At 44.0% G+C, this 24,453-nt stretch overlaps 1 protein-coding gene across 1 annotated transcript in view; it reads right to left on the reverse strand.

The window, feature by feature from the left end:
- Positions 1-22,192, reverse strand: part of FUCA1 (alpha-L-fucosidase 1) — a 31,135-nt gene extending 8,943 nt beyond the window's left edge. Inside the window, exons 1-3 of the mRNA XM_040424629.1 lie at positions 21,782-22,192; positions 2,760-2,894; positions 2,513-2,650 (exon numbers count right to left, since the gene is read on the reverse strand). Of these exons, the coding sequence (XP_040280563.1) occupies positions 2,513-2,650; positions 2,760-2,894; positions 21,782-22,134 (626 nt within the window). The 5' untranslated portion in view covers positions 22,135-22,192. The remainder of the gene's footprint in view (positions 1-2,512; positions 2,651-2,759; positions 2,895-21,781) is intronic.
- Positions 22,193-24,453: the final 2,261 nt, after the last annotated feature.

The following is a 24,453-nucleotide window of genomic DNA, read 5'->3' on the forward strand; positions in this document are numbered from 1 at the left end:
ATGTTGTAGGGGTTCTCCAGGAATTAAGAAAATGAAAATACTTAAATATTACTTTATTATAAATATATTCCCAAATACCTTTTATTAGTTATAATGGCTCGTTTTGTCTGGGGAGCAAACATGGGAAATAAAATGGCCGCCATCCTATTAGTACACACAAAACCCACACAAGATGCAGATATTAAGTTAAGTGTTAGGCCTCCTGCACATGGACGTTTTTTTTTTCCCGTTTACTGGCCGTTTTTTGCGTTCCGTATACGGAACCATTCATTTCAATGGTTCCGCAAAAAAAAACGGAATGTACTCCGTATGCATTCCGTTTCCGTATTTCCGTTTTTCCGTTCCGTTTTAACATAGAACATGTCCTATTATTGCCCGCAAATCACAGTCCGTGGCTCCATTCAAGTCAATGGGTCCGCAAAAAAACGGAACACATACGGAAATGCATCCGTATGTCTTCCGTTTCCGTTCCGTTTTTTGCTGAACCATCTATTGAAAATGTTATGCCCAGCCTAATTTTATCTATGTAATTACTGTATACTGTATATGCCATACGGAAAAACGGAACGGAAAAACGGAACAGAAACGGAAACACAACGGAAACAAAAAACGGAACAACGGATCCGTGAAAAACGGATTGCAAAACACTGAAAAAGCCATACGGTCGTGTGCAATAGGCCTTATAAAGTAACTTGTGCTGCTGTGTGATTTAGGACAGTTTGTGTACTACGGTAATAGGACGGCGGCCATTTTATTTTGGTTGCTCCCTAGACAAAACAAGCCAGTATAACTAATGAAAGGTATATGGGAATATATTTATAATAAAGTAATATTTAAGTATTTTCATTTTCTTAATTCCCTGTTGAAAAAAAAAATCTGAAGGCTCTGTACAATGTGTAGTGGCCATGCTGGGGGGACTGCATTTCAGATCCTATTCAAGTGAACAGGAGCCAAGCTTCAGTACGCCAGCACTGGACAGTACATGATGGATGGAGCCTTCCGCCCATTGTACAGTTTCCTGTGCCGAAAGCTGCTCAAAAATTTGATATTGATGACCTATCCTGAGGACAGGCCATCAGTATCTAAGGCTAGGAGAAACCCTTTAAGAACCCATTCACACAGTGAAATTTCCTGGTGGAATTTTGGCACAGAAGGCTACACCAAAATTCTAGCGGCAGGCACGTGGTGTCTGTCTACCGTTGTTTTGAATAAGAGACCGCACTGCATTTGGCGGGCTGGGAGTTCAAAGCCCTGACCATGCCACCATGTCCCTTCTTGACGTGGTGCACAAACCGAGCCACCGCAGCTGTCCACTATGGTTCAGCTACATTCAACGGAGCCAAGCCGACTGCGAGTCTGCGGCATGCAAAAGGAATAACCATAGTGTTTCTGCTGTGGAGCATGTGACAGATTTAGAGATATCGCCCACCATCCTTGAAGAATAAGAAAATATGAAACTGTCAACATTGTCAAAAAATTGATTTCTTTAAGTAGAGTTCTATACATTTCGGTATTTAATATTAGTAGAAGTGTGCCAGGTTTATTACCTCCATCAGTCTGTAGCCCCATAAACTGATTACAAGAACAAATTGCAGACTGACATATACACTTCTCTAGTCTGTTGACGGTGGAAATGAAGGGTTGAATTTCTCCCATTTTTATTTTATTTTATGCACTTATATATTCCGCATCACTTTACAGACTTTAGCATCAAGCTGTCCCCAGTGGGGCTCACAATCTAAGGTCCCTATCAGTATGTCTTTGAAGTGTGGGAGGAAACCGGAGTACTGGGAGAACATACAAACTCCATGTAAACATAATTTAGTTCCTGAATGCCCTTTATGATATATTCACACAGGGTTTTCTGCATGGAATGAAAAAAATAAAAAATAACCACAATGTGGAATCCTATTTAAAATTACAAATTATGGCTTTGGATCTGGCCTATAGGAAGTTTGGATGTAATTTGGTATTCCAATCTTATACAATGGGGGCATATTGGTAGGATATGTCTCCATTGTCTGATAGGTGTGGGTCCCACCGCTGGGATCCGTACCTATATAATAGAGAATGGAGCAGGGAAGGTGGTGGCTGGAGGACCTCGGGTCCGGTCCCACCAGCACCACCGAGCGCTCTCCCCATAGAAGTGAATAGGAGCACACCGCGCTTGCGCAGCCACCTCTCCCATTCATTTCTATGGGGCCAACGGAAACAGCAGAGCCAGTGCTTGGTTATTTTCAGTGGCCCCATAGAAATGAATGGAGGGCGGCTGCGCATGTGCAGTGCGCCCTCCACCACTTTCAGGGCTCCGTTCTCGGTGTAGATGTGGGTCCCAGAGGTGGGACTGGCACCTATCACACAATTGGGGTATATTCTAGCAATATGCCCCCATTGTCTGAGATGAAACAACCCCTTTAAAAGGAAGTGACAGTATGTTTTTTGCTTTACGAGGACACCCACATTCATTGGCCAACAACTTATTTTTCCACATAAATTTCAGTGTCAATTTTACCTCATCACCAGATCGTACAGTTCTGGCATTGCCTTTGCGAGCACAAAATACTGTGTTTTGAAGCCATTTTTCTTGTCAGTTAGATAAAGCGGATGAAACCAATCCAGTAATGAATGATATAATCCATAGCGCAGCTTTCTGGAAAACAGAGGGAAACATGACACCAGGACAATATTCATTGTTCTAGCGCTACTGAACCGTGACAGTGGACAGAAGCGATATGTTGGCACATCACACACACACAAACCTTTTTTTCAGTGCATTTCCAAGATCTCCTACAAGGTCCCGATGAGGTCCAGTGTCCACAGCGTTCCAGTTCCAGGATACAGGAGAACCCCAGTTAGTGAAGCCTTCATGGTGTTTTGTAGTCAGGACAACATATCTAACCAAGAGAAGACATTATCGAAATTCCGCTTTAATGGCGACAGTTGAATGATTACAAGAACTCGTAATAAATTTACTTGTCTAGATTGACCTAAAGTGCATCCATTTGAGACCCTTAGGTAGGATTCATAAAAAATAGGTTTATTGCTGTTTTTGAAGTATTGATGCATTGTTTTTTATTTTATTTTTGCTTTTGTGTCAATGGTTTTTTTTTTCACATCACAGCATGCTCTAGGTCTGGCATTTTTTATCCAATTGCCTGTTTTTCTTCCATAGACCTCCATGTTTTTTTGTACCAATTTATGTTGGCTTTTCTTAAAAGGACACAATTTATTTTGCCAGTCTGGCTTTTTTTTTTTTTTTTTAACAAAAAAAAAACCAACCTCATAAAATAAAAAGCGCAGGTGCAAAGACACTAAATAAGCAAAATAAATAAATAGCCGATGAAGGCATGTGTTTTTTGGCACTCTTCTCCACTCGACTGACAGGGCCAGGCACCCTTGCTGCACTAATCCTGTGCATGCACAGTTGTAGCTTCAATCGGAGCATGCGCAGCATCACAAAAAGCTGATATACTGTGCACACACAGATGAAGATTGTCATATACAGTACAGACCAAAAGTTTGGACACCTTCTCATTCAAAGAGTTTTCTTTATTTTCATGACTATGAAGGCATCAAAACTATGAATTAACACATGTGGAATTATATACATAACAAACAAGTGTGAAACAACTGAAAATATGTCATATTCTAGGTTCTTCAAAGTAGCCACCTTTTGCTTTGATTACTGCTTTGCACACTCTTGGCATTCTCTTGATGAGCTTCAAGAGGTAGTCCCCTGAAATGGTTTTCACTTCACAGGTGTGCCCTGTCAGGTTTAATAAGTGGGATTTCTTGCCTTATAAATGGGGTTGGGAACATCAGTAGCGTTGAGGAGAAGTCAGGTGGATACACAGCTGATAGTCCTACTAAATACACTGTTAGAATTTGTATTATGGCAAGAAAAAAGCAGATAACAGTGTATTCAGTAGGACTATCAGCTGTGTATCCACCTGACTTCTCCTCAACGCCACTGATGGTCCCAACCCCATTTATAAGGCAAGAAATCCCACTTATTAAACCTGACAGGGCACACCTGTGAAGTGAAAACCATTTCAGGGGACTACCTCTTGAAGCTCATCAAGAGAATGCCAAGAGTGTGCAAAGCAGTAATCAAAGCAAAAGGTGGCTACTTTGAAGAACCTAGAATATGACATATTTTCAGTTGTTTCACACTTGTTTGTTATGTATATAATTCCACATGTGTTAATTCCTAGTTTTGATGCCTTCAGTGTGAATCTACAATTTTCATAGTCATGAAAATAAAGAAAACTCTTTGAATGAGAAGGTGTGTCCAAACTTTTGGTCTGTACTGTATATGCCTTGGGATTACAGGGTCAGGCAAGAGGGGTCAGTGACTAAGGGTTCATTGACACGTCCGTAGTGTATTGCAGATCCGCAATACACCCGGCCGGTACCCCTCCATAGAACTGCCTATTCTTGTCCGCAACTGAGGCTTTCTGAGGGATTAGGGCCCACCTCTCAGTGCATTTAAGCCCTCATTAGCATAATTAATAAATGGCTGATTTCTCAGCCATAAGAGGAATGGTTTTAATTATTAAAATCAACCCTGCCAGACAGTATGCAGAGTTTAAGAGGGATGATCCTGCTGACAGATGCTCTATCAAGGTATTGAAAACTAGTTATTTCATCCTATACAAGTGTAATACATGTGCACCAGTCTTCCTCCTTGGCCATCCTACTGCATGTCACGTAAATCCTGTCTCAGTTCAAAGCTGCCTTTCGGTAAACACCCAGATACTGAACTGTTGGCGTACTGCAAATAAGAAGGGGAGTGGTATGATGTGGCGGTACAGAGCACCAGTTACAGATTAGTTTACAGCTAGAGTAAGGGAATAGCAGCACAATGCAAAGCTACTGACAGGATAAGGCCTTATTCACACAGTCAGTGTTTGGTCATTGATTTCAATGAGTGATTGTGAGCCAAACACAGAACAGGAGCAGATCTTTCCCTTCTACCTTATGTCTGTGGAGGCTCCAGTTATGGTTTTGGCTCACAATGACTGATGGAAATCACTGACCAAACACTGACGTGTGAAGGAGGCTTAAGCATTGTGTGCGAGTCACTCGGCGCACACGTGACAACTCATTATACAGGGATCCAACACTGAAACATAGCGGATCTCCAAAAGGAAACTACAACCTCTAGAATCCAGATGAAAAACACATGGCATGGGGAATTTTGATTCCAGAAGACATTTTTAATTATTAGTTTACAAATACGGGAGCATTAATGAATAGTTTGCATTGTGGGAATAACCCTTTAAGATAAAAACTGCACACTTGTTGCTTAACCCTTATAGAACCAGTCGATTTTCATTTTTTTTTTTTGCATTTTCGGTTTTCACTCCCCATCTTCCCAGAGCCATAACTTTATTTTTCTGTTCACATAGCCTTACGAGGGCTTATTTTTTTGCTGGACAAGTTGTCCTTTCTAATGGCACCATGTATGGTTGCATACAATGTAGTGGGAAGGAGGAAAAAAAGTCCAAATGGGGTGGAATTGGAGAAAAAAAATGCAATGCTGCCACAGTCACTCTGCAGTAAAATTGACCTGTTGTCTTTATTCTCCAGGTCAGTACGATTACAAAAATACCACACTTTTTTTTATTATTAAAATGCAAAGCTACATTTAAAAACCTTGAAAAAAAAGTATTCCCCCCCCCCCCCCCCCCCCCCATATTATCGATGAGATAAGGTATAAGTACTACTGCTGGGACTCCATTCAGTCATGAAAAGAGGGGTCCTGAAGTGAAGGAAGCAGCAGGGCGAGCACGCACACTGCCACTCCATTCATCTTGGAGCGAGTTCCGGAGACAGTCACGAGGGGATAACTTAGAACAAGCGGAATACCCCTTTAAACAAAAGTAGTTAGAAACATTCAAACCCTCTCCAGTTCAGCGCTGCTGCTCCATAAAAGTGAATGATCAGTTTAGTGTCAGTGCTATAAACTTAAAGAGGACCTTTCAGGTTTTCTTTTTTTTCTTTTTTTTAGTTTAATAAAATAACTTTCCTGGCGTGGGCGGAGTTCCAGCGGCAGCTCGGCAGCCGGACTAAAACTACGACATGCAGTACTTTTAGTCCGGCTGCCTCTTGCCGTGCTCTGCCGTGCTGCCGCCAGAACCCCGCCCCCTTTATAGTCAACGGGGGCGGAGCGGCAGTCCAGGGGCACATGTGAACTAGCAGCAGGACGGATCCGATAGGCTGTTCACCCGCCGAAACAGCCTGCCGGACTCCTCTATCGCTAGTGTGAAACTAGCCTTAGGTATTTAGCCAGTTAGGCTTGATGCTGCCACCCTGCCTGTTTTTTTCAAATATCGCTCCTATGCCGCCCTGCATTTTTCCCGGTCAGTATGTTAATCCTGAGCATCGGTACAGGGAGGAAGAGACGCCAGGGTTTCTCAATGGCCGTCTCCTTCTCCCTGGCTGTAGTGCTGTCCAATCACAGCGTAGAGCGTCACAGACAGGGAGAAGGTGAGCTTTTTTTTTCTCCCTGGCTGTGAAGGCTGTAGCGCAGTCCAATCACAACGGAGAACGTCACAGCCAGGGAGAAGGAGACGCCCATTGAGAAACCCTGGAGTCTCCTCCTCCCTGTACCGATGCTCAGGATTAACATACTGGGCGGGAAAACAGCAGGGAGGCACAGCAGGGCATAATAGCGATATTTATAAAAAAAAAAAAAAAAAAAAAAAGGCAGGGTGGCAGCATCAGCCCCGCAAGGAAAGGTAAAACAAAAAAACATGAAAGGTACTCTTTAGGGTCCATTCACACGTCCGTAAGTGTTCTGCGGATCCGCAAATTGCGGATCCGCAAAACACAGACACTGGCAATGTGCATTCCGCAATTTGCAGACCGCACATCGCCGGCACTATAATAGAAAATGCCTAATCTTGTCTGCAATTGGCGGAAACTGAAGCACGGATGCGGAAGTGCGGATCCGCAAATGCGGATGCGGACAGCACATTCCGGCCCCATTGAAAATGAATGGGTCTGCACCGGTTCCGCAAAATTGCAGAACGGATGTGAACCCATTTTGCGGACGTGTGAATGGACCCTTAACCTCTTAAGGACATAGGGCGTACAGGTACGCCCTTGTGCCCTGGTACTTAAGGACACAGGGCGTACATGTACGCCCTGTGTATTTTCGATCACTGCCGTGCGGCTGGCAGTGATCGGAACCCGGTGCCTGCTCAAATCATCGAGCAGGCACCTAGGCTAAATGCGCGGGGGGGTCCCGTGACCCCCCCATGTCGGCGATCGCGGCAAACCGCAGGTCAATTCAGACCTGCGGTTTGCTGCGATTTCTGAAGTTTCTGGTCCCCGCAGTCCCTGACCGCAGGGATCAGAAACTTTATATGCCATAAAAAAAGTTTTATTTACCCCCCCCTGCACCCCCGAATGATTTTTATGGTGGCGGGAGGTGCAGGGGGAGGGTTGCGGGCGGTGTGGGCGGTGCGGGAGGCGGGCGGTGCGGCAGGCGGGATCGCGATCCCCCGCCCGCCTCCCCTTGTATAATCGTTGGTGTCTAGTGGGGATACCAGGGTGCCAGCACATTGCTGGCACCCTGGTATAAACGGCTGACATCTGCGATGCGATGTCAGCCGTTTAACCCTTTCCATACAGCGGTCCGTACGGACCGCTGTATGGAAAAGGTTAACAGCGCAGGGAGCTCCCTCCCTCTCCCATCGGGGGGCTGCTGTGCCTTTGCAGCCCCCCGATGGGGAGGGAGAGAGCCCCCAGAGAGCCCCCCGAGAGATCCCCTCCTTACCCTTCCCCGTCTGCGAAGTTCTGAGCAGTACTGAGCAGACGGGGAAGGTTCCCATGGCAACAGGACGCCTCTCAGGCGTCCTGCTGTCCATGGTGCTGAACAGATCTGTGCTGAATGGCATAGATCTGTTCAGTGTAAGTAAAATACAGTACAGAACAATATATATTGTTCTGTACTGTATTATTCAGACATCAGACCCACTGGATCTTCAAGAACCAAGTGGGTCTGGGTCAAAAAAAAGTGAATAAAAGTGAAAAAAAAGTAAAAATCAAAAAACACATTTATCACTGATAAAAAATGAAAAAAATAAAATTCCCTACACATGTTTGGTATCGCCGCGTCCGTAACGACCTGATCTATAAAACGGTCATGTTACTTTACCCGAACGGTGAACACCATAAAAATAAAAAATAAAAAACTATGATGAAATTGAAATTTTGCCCACCTTACTTCCCAAAAAAGGTAATAAAAGTGATCAAAAAAGTCGCATGTACGCCAAAATTGTAACAATCAAACCGTCATCTCATCCCGCAAAAATCATACCCTACCCAAGATAATCGCCCAAAAACTGAAAAAACTATGGCTCTTAGACTATGGAAACACTAAAACATGATTTTTTTTGTTTCAAAAATGAAATCATTGTGTAAAACTTACATAAATAAAAAAAAAGTATACATATTAGGTATCGCCGCGTCCGTATCGCCCGGCTCTATAAAAATATCACATGATCTAACCCCTCAGATGACCACCGTAAAAAAATAAAAATAAAAACGGTGTAAAAAAAGCCATTTTTTGTCATCTTACGTCACAAAAAGTGTAATAGCAAGCAATCAAAAAGTCATATGCACCCCAAAATAGATGCCAATCAAACCGTCATCTCATCCCGCAAAAAATGAGACCCTACTTAAGATAATCGCCCAAAAACTGAAAAAACTATGGCTCTTAGACTATGGAGACACTAAAACATTTTTTTGGTTTTAAAAATGAAATCATTGTGTAAAACGTACATAAATAAAAAAAATTGTATACATATTAGGTATCTCCGCGTCCGTGACAACCTGCTCTATAAAATTACCACATGATCTAACCTGTCAGATGAATGTTGTAAATAACAAAAAAAAAAACGGTGCCAAAAAAGCTATTTCTTGTTACCTTGCCGCACAAAAAGTGTAATATAGAGCAACCAAAAATCATATGTACCCTAAACTAGTACCAACAAAACTGCCACCCTATCCCGTAGTTTCTAAAATGGGGTCACTTTTTTGGAGTTTCTACTCTAGGGGTGCATCAGGGGGGCTTCAAATGGGACATGGTGTCAAAAAAACCAGTCCAGCAAAATATGCCTTCCAAAAACCATATGGTGTTCCTTTCCTTCTGCGCCCTGCCATGTGCCCGTACAGCTGTTTACGACCACATATGGGGTGTTTCTGTAAACTACAGAATTAGGGCCATAAATAATGAGTTTTGTTTGGCTGTTAACCCTTGCTTTGTAACTGGAAAAAAAATATTAAAATGGAAAATCTGCCAAAAAAGTGAAATTTTGAAATTGTATCTCTATTTTCCATTAAATCTTGTGCAACACCTAAAGGGTTAACAAAGTTTGTAAAATCAGTTTTGAATACCTTGAGGGGTGTAGTTTCTTAGATGGGGTCACTTTTATGGAGTTTATAATCTAGGGGTGCATCAGGGGGGCTTCAAATGGGACATGGTGCCAAAAAAACAGTCCAGCAAAATCAGCCCTCCAAAAACCAAACGGCGCACCTTTCACTCTACGCCCCGCTGTGTGGCCGTACAGTAGTTTACGGCCACATATTGGGTGTTTCTGTAAATGGCAGAGTCAGGGCAATAAAGATACAGTCTTGTTTGGCTGTTAACCCTTGGTTTGTTAGTGGAAAAAATGGGTTAAAATGAAAAATTAGACAAAAAAATGAAATTCTCAAATTTCCTCCCTATTTGCCAATAACTCTTGTGCAACACCTAAAGGGTTAACAACGTATGCAAAATCAGTTTTGAATACCTTGAGGGGTGTAGTTTCTTAGATGGGGTCATTTTTGGGTGGTTTCTATAATGTAAGCCTCGCAAAGTGACTTGAGACCTGAACTGGTCCCTAGAAATTGAGTTTTTGTAAATTTCGGAAAAATTTCAAGATTTGCTTCTAAACTTCTAAGCCTTATAACATCCCCAAAAAATAAAATATCATTCCCAAAACAATTCAAACATGAAGTAGACATATGGGGAATGTAAAGTCATCACAATTTTTGGGGGTATTACTATGTATTACAGAAGTAGAGAAACTGAAACTTTGAAATTTGCTAATTTTTTTCAAATTTTTGTTAAATTAGGTATTTTTTGGTGCAAAAAAAATTTTTTTTTTGACTCCATTTTACCAGTGTCATGAAGTACAATATGTGACGAAAAAACAATCTCAGAACGGCCTGGATAAGTCAAACCGTTTTAAAGTTATCAGCACTTAAAGGGACTCTGGTCAGATTTTCAAAAAATGGCCTGGTCCTAAGGTGTAAAAAGGCTGTGTCCTTAAGGGGTTAAAAGGGCAACTGTTATGTTTTCATCAAAAAATCTATTTTAGCATATGTTACAGCATTATGCATAAAGCAATCTTTAGTTTCTTCACATACCACTGTTTTCCTTGATTTTTTTCCCCTTAGTTATGGCCATTTAAACATTTACAATATGAGGACCTTCTCAAGATGTCTCCTCTGCCAGTTCTCTGAGGCTAAAACTGCTTTCCCTCACTTCACATACACACTTGCTGTAGCAGCTCCCTGCCAGCCAATCAGATTGGATTACTGAGAGACATGCCTCCTCACTCTGAAGCCTAATGCAGGCATGCAGTATGAAGGACTGCCCCTCTGTCTTCTGTTTATACTAAAAGGAAGACAGACAAGCCCTAGCAACGGTCTTTTAACCCCTTAGGGACCGGGCTTATTTTCACCTTCAGGACCAGGCCATTTTTTGCAAATCTGACCAGTGTAACTTTAAGTGCTGATAACTTTAAAACGCTTTGACTTATCCAGGCCATTCTGAGACTGTTGTTTTCTCATCACATATTGTACTTCATGACACTGGTAAAATGGGTTTAAAAAAATTATTTTTTAATTATAAAAAAATAAAATACCAAATTTCCCCAAAATTTGGAAAAATTAGCAAATTTCCAAGTTTCAATTTCTCTACTTCTATAATACATAGTAATACCTACAAAAATAGTTATTACTTTACATTCCCCATATGTCTACTTCATGTTAGGATCATTTTGGGAATGATATTTTATTTTTGGGGGACGTTACAAGGCTTAGAAGCAAATCTTGAAATTTCTCAAACCAACTTTTTAAAGGACCAGTTCAGGTCTGAAGTCACTTTGTGAGGCTTACATAATAGAAACCACCTAAAAATGACCCCATTCTAGAAACTACACCCCTCAAGGTATTCAAAACTGATTTTTCAAACTTTGTTAACTCTTTAGGTGTTCCACAAGAGTTAAATGGAAAATAGAGATACAATTTCATAATTTAACTTTTTTGGCAGATTTTCCATTTTAATAATTTTTTTCCAGTTACGAAGCAAGGGTTAACAGCCAAACAAAACTCAATATTTATGTCCCTGATTCTGTAGTTTACAGAAACACCCCATATGTGGTGGTAAACTGCTGTACTGGCACACGGCAGGGAGCAGAAGGAAAGGAATGCCATACGGTTTTTGGAAGGCAGATTTTGCTGGACTGGTTTTTTGACACCATGTCCCATTTGAAGCCGCCCTGATGCACCCCTAGAGTAGAAACTCCAAAAAAGTTACCCTATTTTAGAAACTACGGAATAGGGTGGCAGTTTTGTTGGTACTATTTTAGGGTACATATGATTTTTGGTTGCTCTTTATTACACTTTTTTGTGAGGCAAGGTAACAAGAAATAGCTGTTTTGGCACAGTTTTTATTTTTTGACAGGTTAGATCATGTGGTATTTTAATAGACCAGGTTGTCATGGACACGGCAATACCCAATACGTATACAATTTTTTTATTTACCGGTATGTAAGTTTTACACAATGATTTTTTTTTTTTTTTTTTTTGTTTAAAAAATGAAAAGAAAATCATGTTTTAGTGTCTCCATAGTCTGAGAGCCATGTTTTTTTCAGTTTTTGGGTGATTATCTTAGGTAGAGTATCATTTTTGCAGGATGAGATGACTGTTTGATTGGCACTATTTTAGGGTGCGTATGACTTTTTGATCGCTTGCTATTCCGCTTTTTGTGATGTAAGGTGACAAAAAATTGCTTTTTTTTTTACACCTTTTTTGTTTTTTTTACGGTATTCACCTGAGGGGTTAGGTCATGTGATATTTTTATAGAGCCGCTCGATATGGACGCGGCGATACCCAATATGTATACTTTTTTTGTTTATTTACTTAAGTTTTACACAATAACAGTTTTTTTAAAACCCCCCAAAAAATGATGTTTTAGTGTCTCCATATTCTGAGCCATAGGTTTTTTTTATTTTTGGGAAATTGTCTTCGGTAGGGGCTCTTTTTTTGCGGGATGAGGCGACTGTTAGATTGGTACTATTTTGGTGGGCATACGCCTTTCTGATCGCTTGCTGTTGTACTTTTTGTGATGTAAGGTGACAAAAAAATGGTTTATTTAGCACAGTTTTTATTTTTTACGGTGTTCATCTGAGGGGTTAGGTCATGTGATATGTTTATAGAGCCTGTCGATACGGATGCGCCGATACCTAATATGTTTTACCTAATTTTTACCAATTTCTTTTTTAACTTTATTTGGGGAAAATGATGTTTTTGTTTATTTTTACTTGAAACTTAATTTTTTTGGGGGGGAACCTTATTTTTTCACTTTATTTTTTGTCCCACTTTGGGACTTTTGGGGGGTCTAATCCCCTTTACAATGCATTCCAATACTTCTGTATTGGAATGCATTGGCTGTATGAGTAATACAGTATTACTCATACAGCTTCCGGCCTGTGAGATCCAGGGGGCTGGATCTTACAGGCTCGTCACCGGAAGGCAGCGCGATGCCTAAGGAAGGCATCACGCTGCCTTCCACGCCATCGGGTCCAGTATTGACCTGCGGTTTGCGGTGATCGCCGACACACGAGCAGGCATCTTGTTCCGGGCGGCGGTGATCGGAACACCACATGACGTACCGGTACGTCATGTGTCCTTAAGTACCGGGACATCATGCCATACCGGTACGTCATGTTTCCGGAACAGGTTAAGGGAGCAGTGGAAAGAGACAGAGGACATTAATGAAAGCTGTTATTATAAAGGTAATTACAGATCTTTTGACAATCATTGACACACTAACTCAGGTATACATGCCTAGCTCTAATAAACTAGCAAATAAAAAAATAATATAACAGTTATCCTTTAATCTTTGATCTTGCTCTTCCCATTTTATTACATATTCTTGGCACAGAACACATCATTATGAAACTGCAGCAACAAGGGCACTGGCCAAATAGCACTGGTAGTTTGTTTTCTTAGCACATACTGGTGTATAATAAAACACTACACATACAAGCATGACTGGCTAAATACCCAAGGGTACTTTCACACTAGCGGCAGGACGGATCCGACAGGCTGTTAACCCTGTCGGATCCGTCCTGCCTATATTTCGCCGTGCCGCCAGACTGCCGCTGGGGGCAGAGCTCCAGCCCAGCACGGTAGTGCGCGGTGAGAGGCCGCCGGACTAAAAATAGTCGGACATGCAGTACTTTTAGTCCGGCGGCCTCTTGCCGTGCTGTGTCGGAGCTCGGCCCCCCGTCCCCATTATAGTCAATGTTGATGGAGCGGCAGTCCGGCGAAATACGGGCAGGACGGATCCGACATGGTGAACAGCCTGTCGGATCCGTCCTGCCGCTAGTGTAAAGTAGCCTAAGGCCCCTTTCACACGAGCGAGTTTTCCGCGCGGGTGCAATGCGTGACGTGAACGCATAGCACCCGCACTGAATCCTGACCCATTCATTTCAATGGGGCTGTGTACATGGGCGTTGTTTTTCACGCATCAGTTCTGCGTTGCGTGAAAATCGCAGCATGTTCTATATTCTGCGTTTTTCATGCAGCCCTGGCTCCATAGAAGAGAATGGGGCTGCGTGAAAAACGCATTGCATCCGCAAGCAAGTGCGGGTGCGATGCGTTTTTCACTGATGGTTGCTGAGAGATGTTGTTTGTAAACCTTCAGTTTTTTATCATGCGCGTGAAAAAAACGCATCAGAACGCATTGCACCCGCGCGGAAAAAACTGAACTGAACGCAATCGCAGACAAAACTGACTGAACGTGCTTGCAAAATAGTGTGAGTTTAACTGAACGCACCCTGAACGCATCCGGACCTAATCCGTCACGCTCATGTGAAAGGGGCCTAAGGCTAGTTTGACACTAGCGGCAGAGGAGTCCGGCAGGTTGTTCCAGCGGGTGAACAGCCTGTTGGATCCGTCCTGCCGTTGGTTCACTCGTGAGTCGTGACCCCGGACTGCAGTACTTTTAGTCTGGCTGCCTCTCGCTGGGCGCTGCCGCTGGAACCCTGCCCCCTTTATAGTCAAAGGGGACAGAGCGGCAGTCCAGGGGCACACGTGAACTAGCGGCAGGACGGATCCGACAGGCTGTTCACCCGCCAAAACAGCCTGCTGGACTCCCCTGCCGCTAATGTGAAAGTACCCTAACTTGGCCCAGATATTAGTAACAAAAATGATGATTACACTTACCGGTAATCGGATTTTCCAGACCCCACGACAGCACCATAGAGAGAGGGATCCACCCCCAGGGACAGGAAACCTACAGAAATAAAAGGGTGGAGCCTCTCTTCCCATTCAGTGGATTACAGAGCAAGAGAGGGACTCATACACCATTAATTATTCCGAGCTAAACAGCATATACAATCGCATACATTTTTTTTTTTTTGCTACTCCATGTGAATACAGAAACCATCACCAAGGGAGGGAATTAGGAAGGGTGCTGTCGTGGGGTCTGGAAAATCCGATTACCGGTAAGTGTAATCATCATTTTTCCCCTCCCCCACGACAGCACCATAGAGAGAATTACAGAGGAAAAAGAACCCTTCCTAGGGAGGGACCACCGCTTGCAAAACCTTTCTCCCGAAGGAAAGATCAGAGGAGGAGTGTAAATCCAAACGATAGTGACGGAAAAAAGTAGAAGGTGAAGACCACGTGGCTGCCTTACAAATCTGCTCAATAGAGGCCCCCGACCTTTCTGCCCAAGAAGTGGAAACTGAACGGGTAGAGTGAGCCTTCACCGAGACTGGAGGAGACAGGCCCTCCTCCAAGTAGGACTGTAAAATGCCCAGTCTAAGCCACCTAGACAGGGTACTTTTGGTAGCCTTCTTCCCTTTATTCGATCCTGAGAAGAGAACGAATAAAGCAGAAGACTTTCTCCATTCTTCCGTAATTTTTAGATACTGTAACAAGCATCTCCGTACATCTAGTGCATGAAAAGCCACTTCCCCAGCATTTTTTGGATGATCACAAAAGGATGGAAGAATGATCTCTTGGGACCTATGGAATTTAGATGACACTTTGGGTAAAAAGGCCGGATCAGGTAGGATAATAACTCTATCATCGAGAATCGTAGTGAAAGGGGGATTGATGGAAATGGCCTGTAACTCACTTATCCTTCTAGCAGTAGTGAGGGCCACTAACAAAACCAGCTTGAAAGTGAGAAATTTAATGCATACCGAATCAATGGGTTCAAAGGGTGCTTTGGTTAAAGAATTAAGTACTATGTTAAGATCCCACGGGGGCACCCTAGGGGATAAGACTGGTGTCATCCTATCAACTGCCTTAAAGAATCTAGAAATCCAAGGATCTAAGGCAAAGCTCTGTTCGAACAGAACTGACAGGGCAGAGACCTGTACTTTAAGAGTACTTTTAGCAAGACCTAGGGAAAGGCCTTTCTGTAGAAACTCCAGAACCTGGGAAATCGGAACACACGCTGGTAAATGCCTTGGGTTAAGGTTACCAAATTCAATAAATTTTTTCCAAGTCCTGGCGTAAATGGAAACAGTTACAGGTTTTCTGCTCTTAAGTAAGGTCGTGATGAGCTCCTGCGAGAAACCTTTTTTAATTAATAATCTCCGCTCAAATTCCATGCAGTCAGATGGAGACCACTGACTGCTGGATGAACGACTGGACCCTGGGACAGCAGATTCGGCAGGTCTGGCAGAATCCAGGGGTCTGAAACCGACATGGTCCGGAGCAGAGTGAACCATGCCCTTTTGGGCCAAAAGGGGGCGATGAGAATGACCCTTGCCCTGTCCTTCCTGATCTTTTTCAGGACTGCTGGGATCAGTTGGAAGGGGGGAAAGGCATATGCTAGGGGAAAGTCCCACTTCAGGAGAAATGCATCCACCCCATAGGGGGATTCTCTTGGATTTAGAGAGCAAAAGATTTCCACTTTCTTGTTCAGGCTTGTACTGAAGAGATCTATGGTCGGCAGGCCCCATGACTTGATGATCCTGGAAAATATTGAGGAGTTGAGGGACCATTCTCCCTGTTTTAAGGGGTGTCTGCTGAGAAAATCCACGTGAACATTCTCCTTCCCCTTTATATGAAGAGCTGATACATGGCTGACCTGTTTCTCCAACATCGTTAATAATCTTCCAGCTTCCCACCGTAGGGATACCGACCTTGTCCCCCCTTGGTGGTTTACATAAGCCACTGTCGCCTGATTGTCTGAGAGAATCCTCACGTGGCCTGTGCCTAGGAGGGCCAGAGAAGCTTTCACTGCTAATTTGACTGCCACCAACTCTTTCCGGTTGGAAGAGAATGATTTTTGAGCTGGGGACCATGGACCCTGAAAATTGTATCCCTGCACGTGAGCCCCCCACCCCCAGGGGCTTGCGTCCGTGGTCAGGACAATAGGATCCGGGTAGGACCATGGAATTCCCCGGACCAGATTGTCCCTGACCAGCCACCAAGATAAACTTTTCTTGGTCGTGTCTGAGATCTTTATCCTGACATCTAATGTTCCCTTTTGTTTTTTGAAGGTTGTCAAAATCTCTGATTGTAACTGACGGGAGTGAAGTTGGACCCATTCTACCGCCGGGATACAGGAATTCAGAGAACCTAGGACCGACATGGCCTTTCGGAGAGTCAGGGCGGTGGAAGAGAGGGATTTGATTTGTTTCCAAATTTTTGTAATCTTTTCTTCTGGGAGATATGTTCTTTGAGTCTCTGAGTTCAAAACTAGGCCAAGGAAACTCTGTACCTTTACCGGTTTCAGTCTGGATTTTTTGTAATTCACTATCCAGCCTAAATCCTGAAAGGTCTGAACCACAGTCTGAACACTCTTCTTGCAGTCCAGCCGAGAATTTGCAATAATTAGAAAATCGTCTAGATATGGGACTATCAAAATATTTTTGGTTCTTATAAATGACACCATCTCTGCCACTACCTTTGTAAATATCCTTGGGGACATGGACAGGCCAAAGGGTAGTGCCTGAAACTGATATTGCCGAATCTGACCCTCTATCGGAATCGCCACTCTCAGGAATTTCTGGAATCTCTGGTGCATTGGAATATGGAAGTAGGCGTCCTTTAAATCCAACACTGCCATGAAACAATGAGGAAAAAGAAGCTGAATCGTATTCCTCATTGTCTCCATCTTGAATTTTTTGACAACCAGAAATTTGTTCAAATCCCTGAGATTGATGATAGTTCTGAGTGTACCATCTGGTTATGGAACTAGAAAAAGGTGGGAGAAAAAACCTTTGGATTGTTCTTGTTGAGGAACGGGAATCAAAACATTTTTCTTGATAAGGCCCAAAACTTCTTTTATTATAGGAAAAGACCCTCTTACACAAATACTTTTTGTAATAACAAATCTTTGCGGAGGCAAAGAATGGAACTCCGGTTTTAGACCTGAATGAATGATATCCATGACCCAAGGTCCTGCAATCTTTTCCCAGGATGTCTGGAAGAACTTTAGTCTTCCTCCCACCTCTGACCTGGCGTCATTGCTGGGGTTGTTTTTTATTAGAAGAGGAAGAGTTTCCGAATAGGAAACCTTTCCCCCCAAAATTTCTGGATCTAAATCTCTGATCCTTTTTCCTGCCTGATCTTCTGCCCGTATTACCTCTAAAGGAACGAAAGGACTGCCTATTTCTAGAACCAAAGACCGCAGCAGGATTAGGGACCGGAAACCTTTTCTTCCTATCCGCCGCCTTTTCTAGAAGGTCGTCCAACTCTGGACCAAACAAAAATTCTCCCTGGCAGGGGATATTACATAATCTTTGTTTGGATGCTATATCACCCCCACTCCAACTCTTTAACCAAAGGGCCCTGCGTGCCGAATTAGTGAGGGAGGCTGACTGTGCACTGAGTTTAATAGAATCAACTGATGCATCCGTCAAGAAATCTGCTGCTTTTTGTAATGTTGGCAAAGAGGATAGAATCTGATCCCTAGGGGCTCTATCTTTTAATTGTACCTCCAGCTGCTGTAACCAGAGAGCTAAGGTCCTGGCCGTGACTGTAGCCGCTACGGCTGGACAGAAGGCTAGGGTAGAGGCCTCCCATGCACCCCTAAGGAAGGTTTCAGCTTTTTTGTCTAAGGGCTCCTTAAGCATACCAGTATCTTCAAAAGGAAGAGAAGACTTTTTTGATACTTTGGAAATGGCAACATCAATTTTTGGGGCTTTCCCCCAAGAGGAGGAGGCTACTTCTTCGAACGGATATTTTCGTTTAAACGCCCTAGAGGCAAATACTTTTTTGCCTGGTTTTCTCCATTCTCTTTGAATTAAAGACATAATGCTGGAATGTACAGGAAAACAACGGCCCTTCCTTTCCTGTAACCCCTGAAATAAAGAGTCTGCTACAGATTTATCTTCTTTAACGTCCTCAATGTTCATGGTGGACCTAATGACTTTTAATAGCTTATCCGTGTCTTCAGAGGGAAAAAAGATGTTAGACATGGACTCGTCCTCCGATGAAGAACCAGACGAGGACGACCTGGTGATGTCACTGTTTTCTGACGAAAGTTCCTGGGATAAGCCCGCTTTTGCACCTTTATCTAACGGATGTTCTTGCCTTTCTGTCTGACTTGAGGGTATTTTTGACTTCCGTCTTGATGAGTGACCTAATGTTATCTAATAAAGGATGGCGACTCATCCGAAATGGTCTTGTCAATGCATCTTTGACACAATTTCTTCCCATAGCGCACACTCTTTGTTTTTTCTTTTAACCAGCACTTTCTTCATCTTAGGCTGGAAAAAGGAGAGCACAAAGCGTAATAAATAAAGGGCAAAACGGAAAAAGAGCCACTTACCCCCTGAAGATCAATAAACTACCGGGATGGGATTCACATCACCCTCTGCAGATTCCTGTCTTCTTTCTTCCTCCATTAGATAGAATGGAGAAGTTAGGGAGTCTATACGCTTATGCAAGAAAAGAGAAATAATTAACTTTCCGCCACTATCTTGGAGCACATGTAAGAAATGCTTACAAGGTAGGCCTCATACATGTAATTCAGCACAGACCGTCCTGTACAGACTCAGAGGACTGGTCTGGCCTGCACCTTTTTATAATAATGAAAAAAGGAAACCCAGCGTCCACGCTAGGAACGCGTCACATCCGGTACCCGGAAACCGGAAGTCCGCTGCGATCTGCGTTCCACGCCTCTGATGGAGCAGCTGCCGAACACCGGAAGTGCGTCATCCCACTCCGCGTGCACCGGAAGTGACGCTGTCCGGCTTCTCCGTCAGAAATCCAAGTGGCAGAGCCCTGACTCCAAGGATGACCACTTACTTCCGCCCGTTGGCGCTTCATGGGGCAGAGCTCTCCCTGAGAGGTAACCCACATGCCTGCCGCAAGATACGGAGGGCCCCTGGAGCACCTCTGCATCCTAGGGTCCTTTCAGCCTGCCCAGCAGCGCGATGGACCCCGGCAGCAACCGCCAGCCCTCTAGGAACTTCCTAGGCAACCAGACCGACGGTAAGACCTGAAAAGGAAAACACTGTAGGTCTCCCACTCCAGGGACAGGAAACCACTGAATGGGAAGAGAGGCTCCACCCTTTTATTTCTGTAGGTTTCCTGTCCCTGGGGGTGGATCCCTCTCTCTATGGTGCTGTCGTGGGGGAGGGGAAAATAAAATATAACTTAATAGTATCTGTTAAAACACATAAGTGAGCCAGACAAACCGGTATTAAAATATTTTTTTATTTTAATACCAGTTTGTCTGGCTCTCTTATGTGGTTTAACAGATACTATTAAAGGGGTTGAACCCGGACAAACCTCAATTTTCACCCAGGCAGCCCCCCTGACTTGAGCATTGTAGCAGTTGATGCTCCGGGCTGTATGAGGGGCAGTCTAGCTCTTCCACACCAGACTCACCCAACCATGCTTTTATACAGAGCAGAAGAGACCCTTCCTCAAACTGTTCCCAAAAAGTTAGGAGCATACAACTGGCCTAAATGTCTTGGTATGCTGAAGCATTAAAGGGGTTCTCCAGCTTTTCCTAAGTGATGGAACACCACTGATCAGCTGCCGCTCTGCGGACAGTGTAATGGATAGAGAACATCACTGCAGCGCTGCTCCCACTGACTGCAAGGAAATGAATGGAAAGCACGCCGCGCATGCGCAGTGCACTCTACTTCACTTTTGCAGCCTGTTCTTGAGATGGATCCGAGTTCACCACTATCTGACTCTGGTGGAATATCCTAGTGATATTTCACCAATTTCCAAGATGAGACAACCCCTTTAACTTTTCCCAGGGCTAATGATAGTCATAACCAATAAAGAAAAATATACGGATCAAAATTTAAACAAATAAAAATTTCACCACAGTGTATACTCAAATTTTTTATTAAACACTTCATAAATACATGAATCTGGCTTCACAGAATTAAGAACATTTTAAATCTCTTAGGTTGGAGGTATATGGTGATATTAATTCATCAATGTAAAGTGCATATACATAAAGGTAGTAAAGGAAATAAATGCGCGCAGTATTAATACTGACCAACGGTATATAAATGCCATTACATTCTACAGCAGATATCTAGTGTTGCTTCTACTAGTCCCAGAAGTACTATATAAAGTACATCAAGTAAGTTAATAAAATAGGTATCACAAAAAGATGTTCCATAGATGCCAACTGCTAGTATTATGCAACAATAGGTACTGCGAGATCACCACATAGTTACAAGGCTGTACCAGGTATGTGGTGATCTCGCAGTACCTATTGTTGCATAATACTAGCAGTTGGCATCTATGGAACATCTTTTTGTGATACCTATTTTATCAACTTACTTGATGTACTTTATATAGTACTTCTGGGTCTAGTAGAAGCAACACTAGATATCTGCTGTAGAATTTAATGGCATTTATATACCGTTGGTCAGTATTAATACTGCGCGCATTTATTTCCTTTACTACCTTATGTATATGCACTTTACATTGATGAATTATTATTATTTATTATTAAAGTGCCATTCATTCCATAGCGCTGTACATATGATATCACCATATACCTCCAACCTAAGAGATTTTAAATGTTCTTAATTATGTGAAGCTAGATTCATGTATTTATGAAGTGTTTAATAAAAAAAAAAAATTGGAGTATGCATTGTGTGGTGAAATTTTTGATCCATATATTTTTCTTTATTGGTTCCGAATATATATATATATATATATATATATATATATATATATATATATATATATATATATATATATATGAAAAGTATTCGTTGGTTGCTTTAATGATAGTCATAGTCTCTGATGAGGCCCAGGAGCAGAACATCTTTAGTTCTGCTGCAGCCACCAGAGAAGCACCCAGCAGGGAAGGAGTTAAAGGCGCTGGAGACAAGCCTGGCCTCACATTACTTCCTGAAATGTCTTGACAAAACAAAAGGAAACCTGTCCGGTGTCATGTGATGCACTGGAGCAAAGGTAGTCACCCGTCACTCAGCGAATCCTGGGGGCAGTAGTGGCGAGGTACACAGTATGGACAGCCGTCACTTACCGAGCCCCAGCCGCCTCAAACAGCTCGGTCCACGCGTCCGGGTCAAAGAACTCTGCAGTGAACTGCTGGGCGAAGTCGGCATAAGTGAAGCCGGGCGGGTAGTTCTGGTTCATGAACTGCACGTAGGCAGCGCTCTTCTCCTGCTGCCAGTTCCACCAGAACCACTCACTGCCGAACGACGGCACCGAGAACACTCCCCAGTGCAGGAAGATCCCGAACTTGGCCTCGTCGAACCAGGGCGGCAGCGGGCGCTTATCCAGCGAGTCCCAGTCGGGGGCATATTGGGTGGAAGCCGCGCTGTGGACAGCTACTAGGCAGAAGAGGAGACCGGACAGCACACGGGAAGAACCCATGGCTACGCTGCAGTAGCTCTACTACTGTCATGAGAGCGGAAGCGGCTCACTACACCGCACACTCCCCGCCCCTAGAGGCGGAGCCTCCCCTGCTGTCAGGAGACAATAAAAGCTTTGGGCCTGTCTAGCGCCGCCCCTTGGGGTTTGCCGCCCAATAAAAACATCTACTGATTGAATAGAGGAGGGGTTACAGGTGAAGACACGCCTCTTAGAAGCCAAACCATCAGTGCCCCGCCCACTTCAGTCTTTCCTGCTCATGTGATTAACACCCAGGTACCCAGGCTCCAGTTAAGGCAAAGCCAGGAGCAGATCCCAAAACAGGAAAAACGACGTAGCCACCTTCTACCGATATTCCGCAGCAGCAATATCCGCGCAAACTGGGGCAGATTGTGTTGTTGGAAATTACTGATGCTGGTTTTCTGCATCTTTCACCCCCTGGCAGGTGTGCCAGATTACCTTATGTGCAGATACTGTGGGATAGTTCATACTGTGCTGCTGCTGTAAACAGATACTGTGTCTCGGCCATAAACGTGCACAGTACCTTGCTGACTGACTAGATTCTGGAGCCTCTGATTTCCTTCTCTCTGGAGCACGTTTGATGAGAAAGTAGCTTCTTTAGCTGTAGAAGTCTCAGAGGTGAAGGTCTTCTGAGCTTAGGCCTAGCTCTGAGGAGGTCGAACATGTAGGTCTTCAGCAGAGCTAATTGCACTGACTAACCAAGGGGCATAACCAGGTCCATCTCCTGGCAACCTAGCAGAATGAGCCAAGGTGTTAACCCTTAATTGTCTATACAGTGCTATTAGGTACACAAAACAAATCACAACATTTAAGGCTCCATTCACACGTCCGCAAAATGGGTCCGCATCCTTTCCGCAATTTTGCGGAAAGGGTGCGGACCCATTCATTCTCTATGGGGACGGAATGGTTGCGGACAGCACACAGTGTGCTGTCTGCAGCCGAAATTGCGGAGCGCGGCCCCGATTTTGGGTCCGCAGCTCCGCAAAAAGAGCATGTCCTATTCCCTTTCGTCCTAACCAGCAGCACAAGTGGGGTATTTGCCCCTGTGAAGCTGGTCAGGACAGGCGGAATTTTTAATGAACACAAAAATTTCTGCCTAAGTATCCTAATTAATCAATTAAGCCTCTACCCCATATAACCCGGCCCCTAACTGGACGGGGTTGCTTTTTTATTGTCCTGTGGACTCCAGGACAGGCTTGACTCCTTTCTGGAGTCTCCCATTGTTATCCATAGTGTTATTATATGGTTATTATAATCTTTAATTCTGCCTTTTTTGTTTTTTCTAGGTATCCTGGACCTGCCCTCTCCTACCTCTGTGGGAGCGTGCCTCCGGTGGATCACTTCGGAGCCCATCTGTGTGTATCAGATGCAGGGGGGTGATGGCGGCGGTTTGGCTCCTGCCTCTCACCTCATGTGCCGCTGAAGCGGTCGCTTCGCTCCTCCGGCGTCTCGCGAGTACCGGAAGTGCGTCATTGTCGTCACTTCCGGTCCGCGGCTCCGACCTCCAGCGCTGTGCTCAGCGCTTCCCCTGTTAAAAATACATCTTAAGTTCGTGCCTCAGTTTTGCTGGGGCACCTAACGGGGGAATTAGGAAGGTTATGTTATATTTATTAAAATTGTACCTTTTGACCGGGAATCCACCCCCTGGGTGGGGGAGGGATTACAATCTCCTCCCCCTTGCTCTATTTAAGGCACCTGTGTGAGGCAGGTCAATGTTGCTCTCAGTTTTCTGAGCTCAACTGACTTCTGCTGTTGATTACTCCTGCGCTCTGGAAGTTTTCCTTGAAGTCACCTTGCTTTCTTCTAAGATGTCATCGCCACCTCACGGTAAGGTACTGCTCTCCCTTTTTGTACCATTTTGGGTCCAAATTCTTATTCTGTTGTCTGTGTTTTAGGCAAATCTGCCCAGAAGCAGAAACATCTCGCCTGCTCCAGCTGCAGCACCCCATTGCCGGATTCGTACGAATTCCACCGATGCCCAGGCTGCCGTCCCAGACCAGCAGACCCAGAACCAACGGTGGTGGATATGTTTTCATGGATGAAACAGTTCATGGATACGTCCATTGCCGAGATCAAGGGAGCAGTCTCTAGCAAGAGGCCCAGACAGGCTTCTCCGGCTCCTGTACCTATGTCTGAAGACATCGTCTCCATTGAGGATAATTCTTCCTCTGAGGAAGAGAGTTCGGCCTTCCTTTTTCCGGCCGAAAAAACTCAAAGACTGTTACGCTCCATCAGGTCGAGGGACCATGCTGTTGAGCAAGGGGAAGCTCCACGGTCCACCTCTAGGGGGCCAAGGGCCTT

This window comes from Bufo bufo, chromosome 3 (assembly GCF_905171765.1).
Source record: "Bufo bufo chromosome 3, aBufBuf1.1, whole genome shotgun sequence".
NCBI lineage: Eukaryota > Metazoa > Chordata > Amphibia > Anura > Bufonidae > Bufo > Bufo bufo.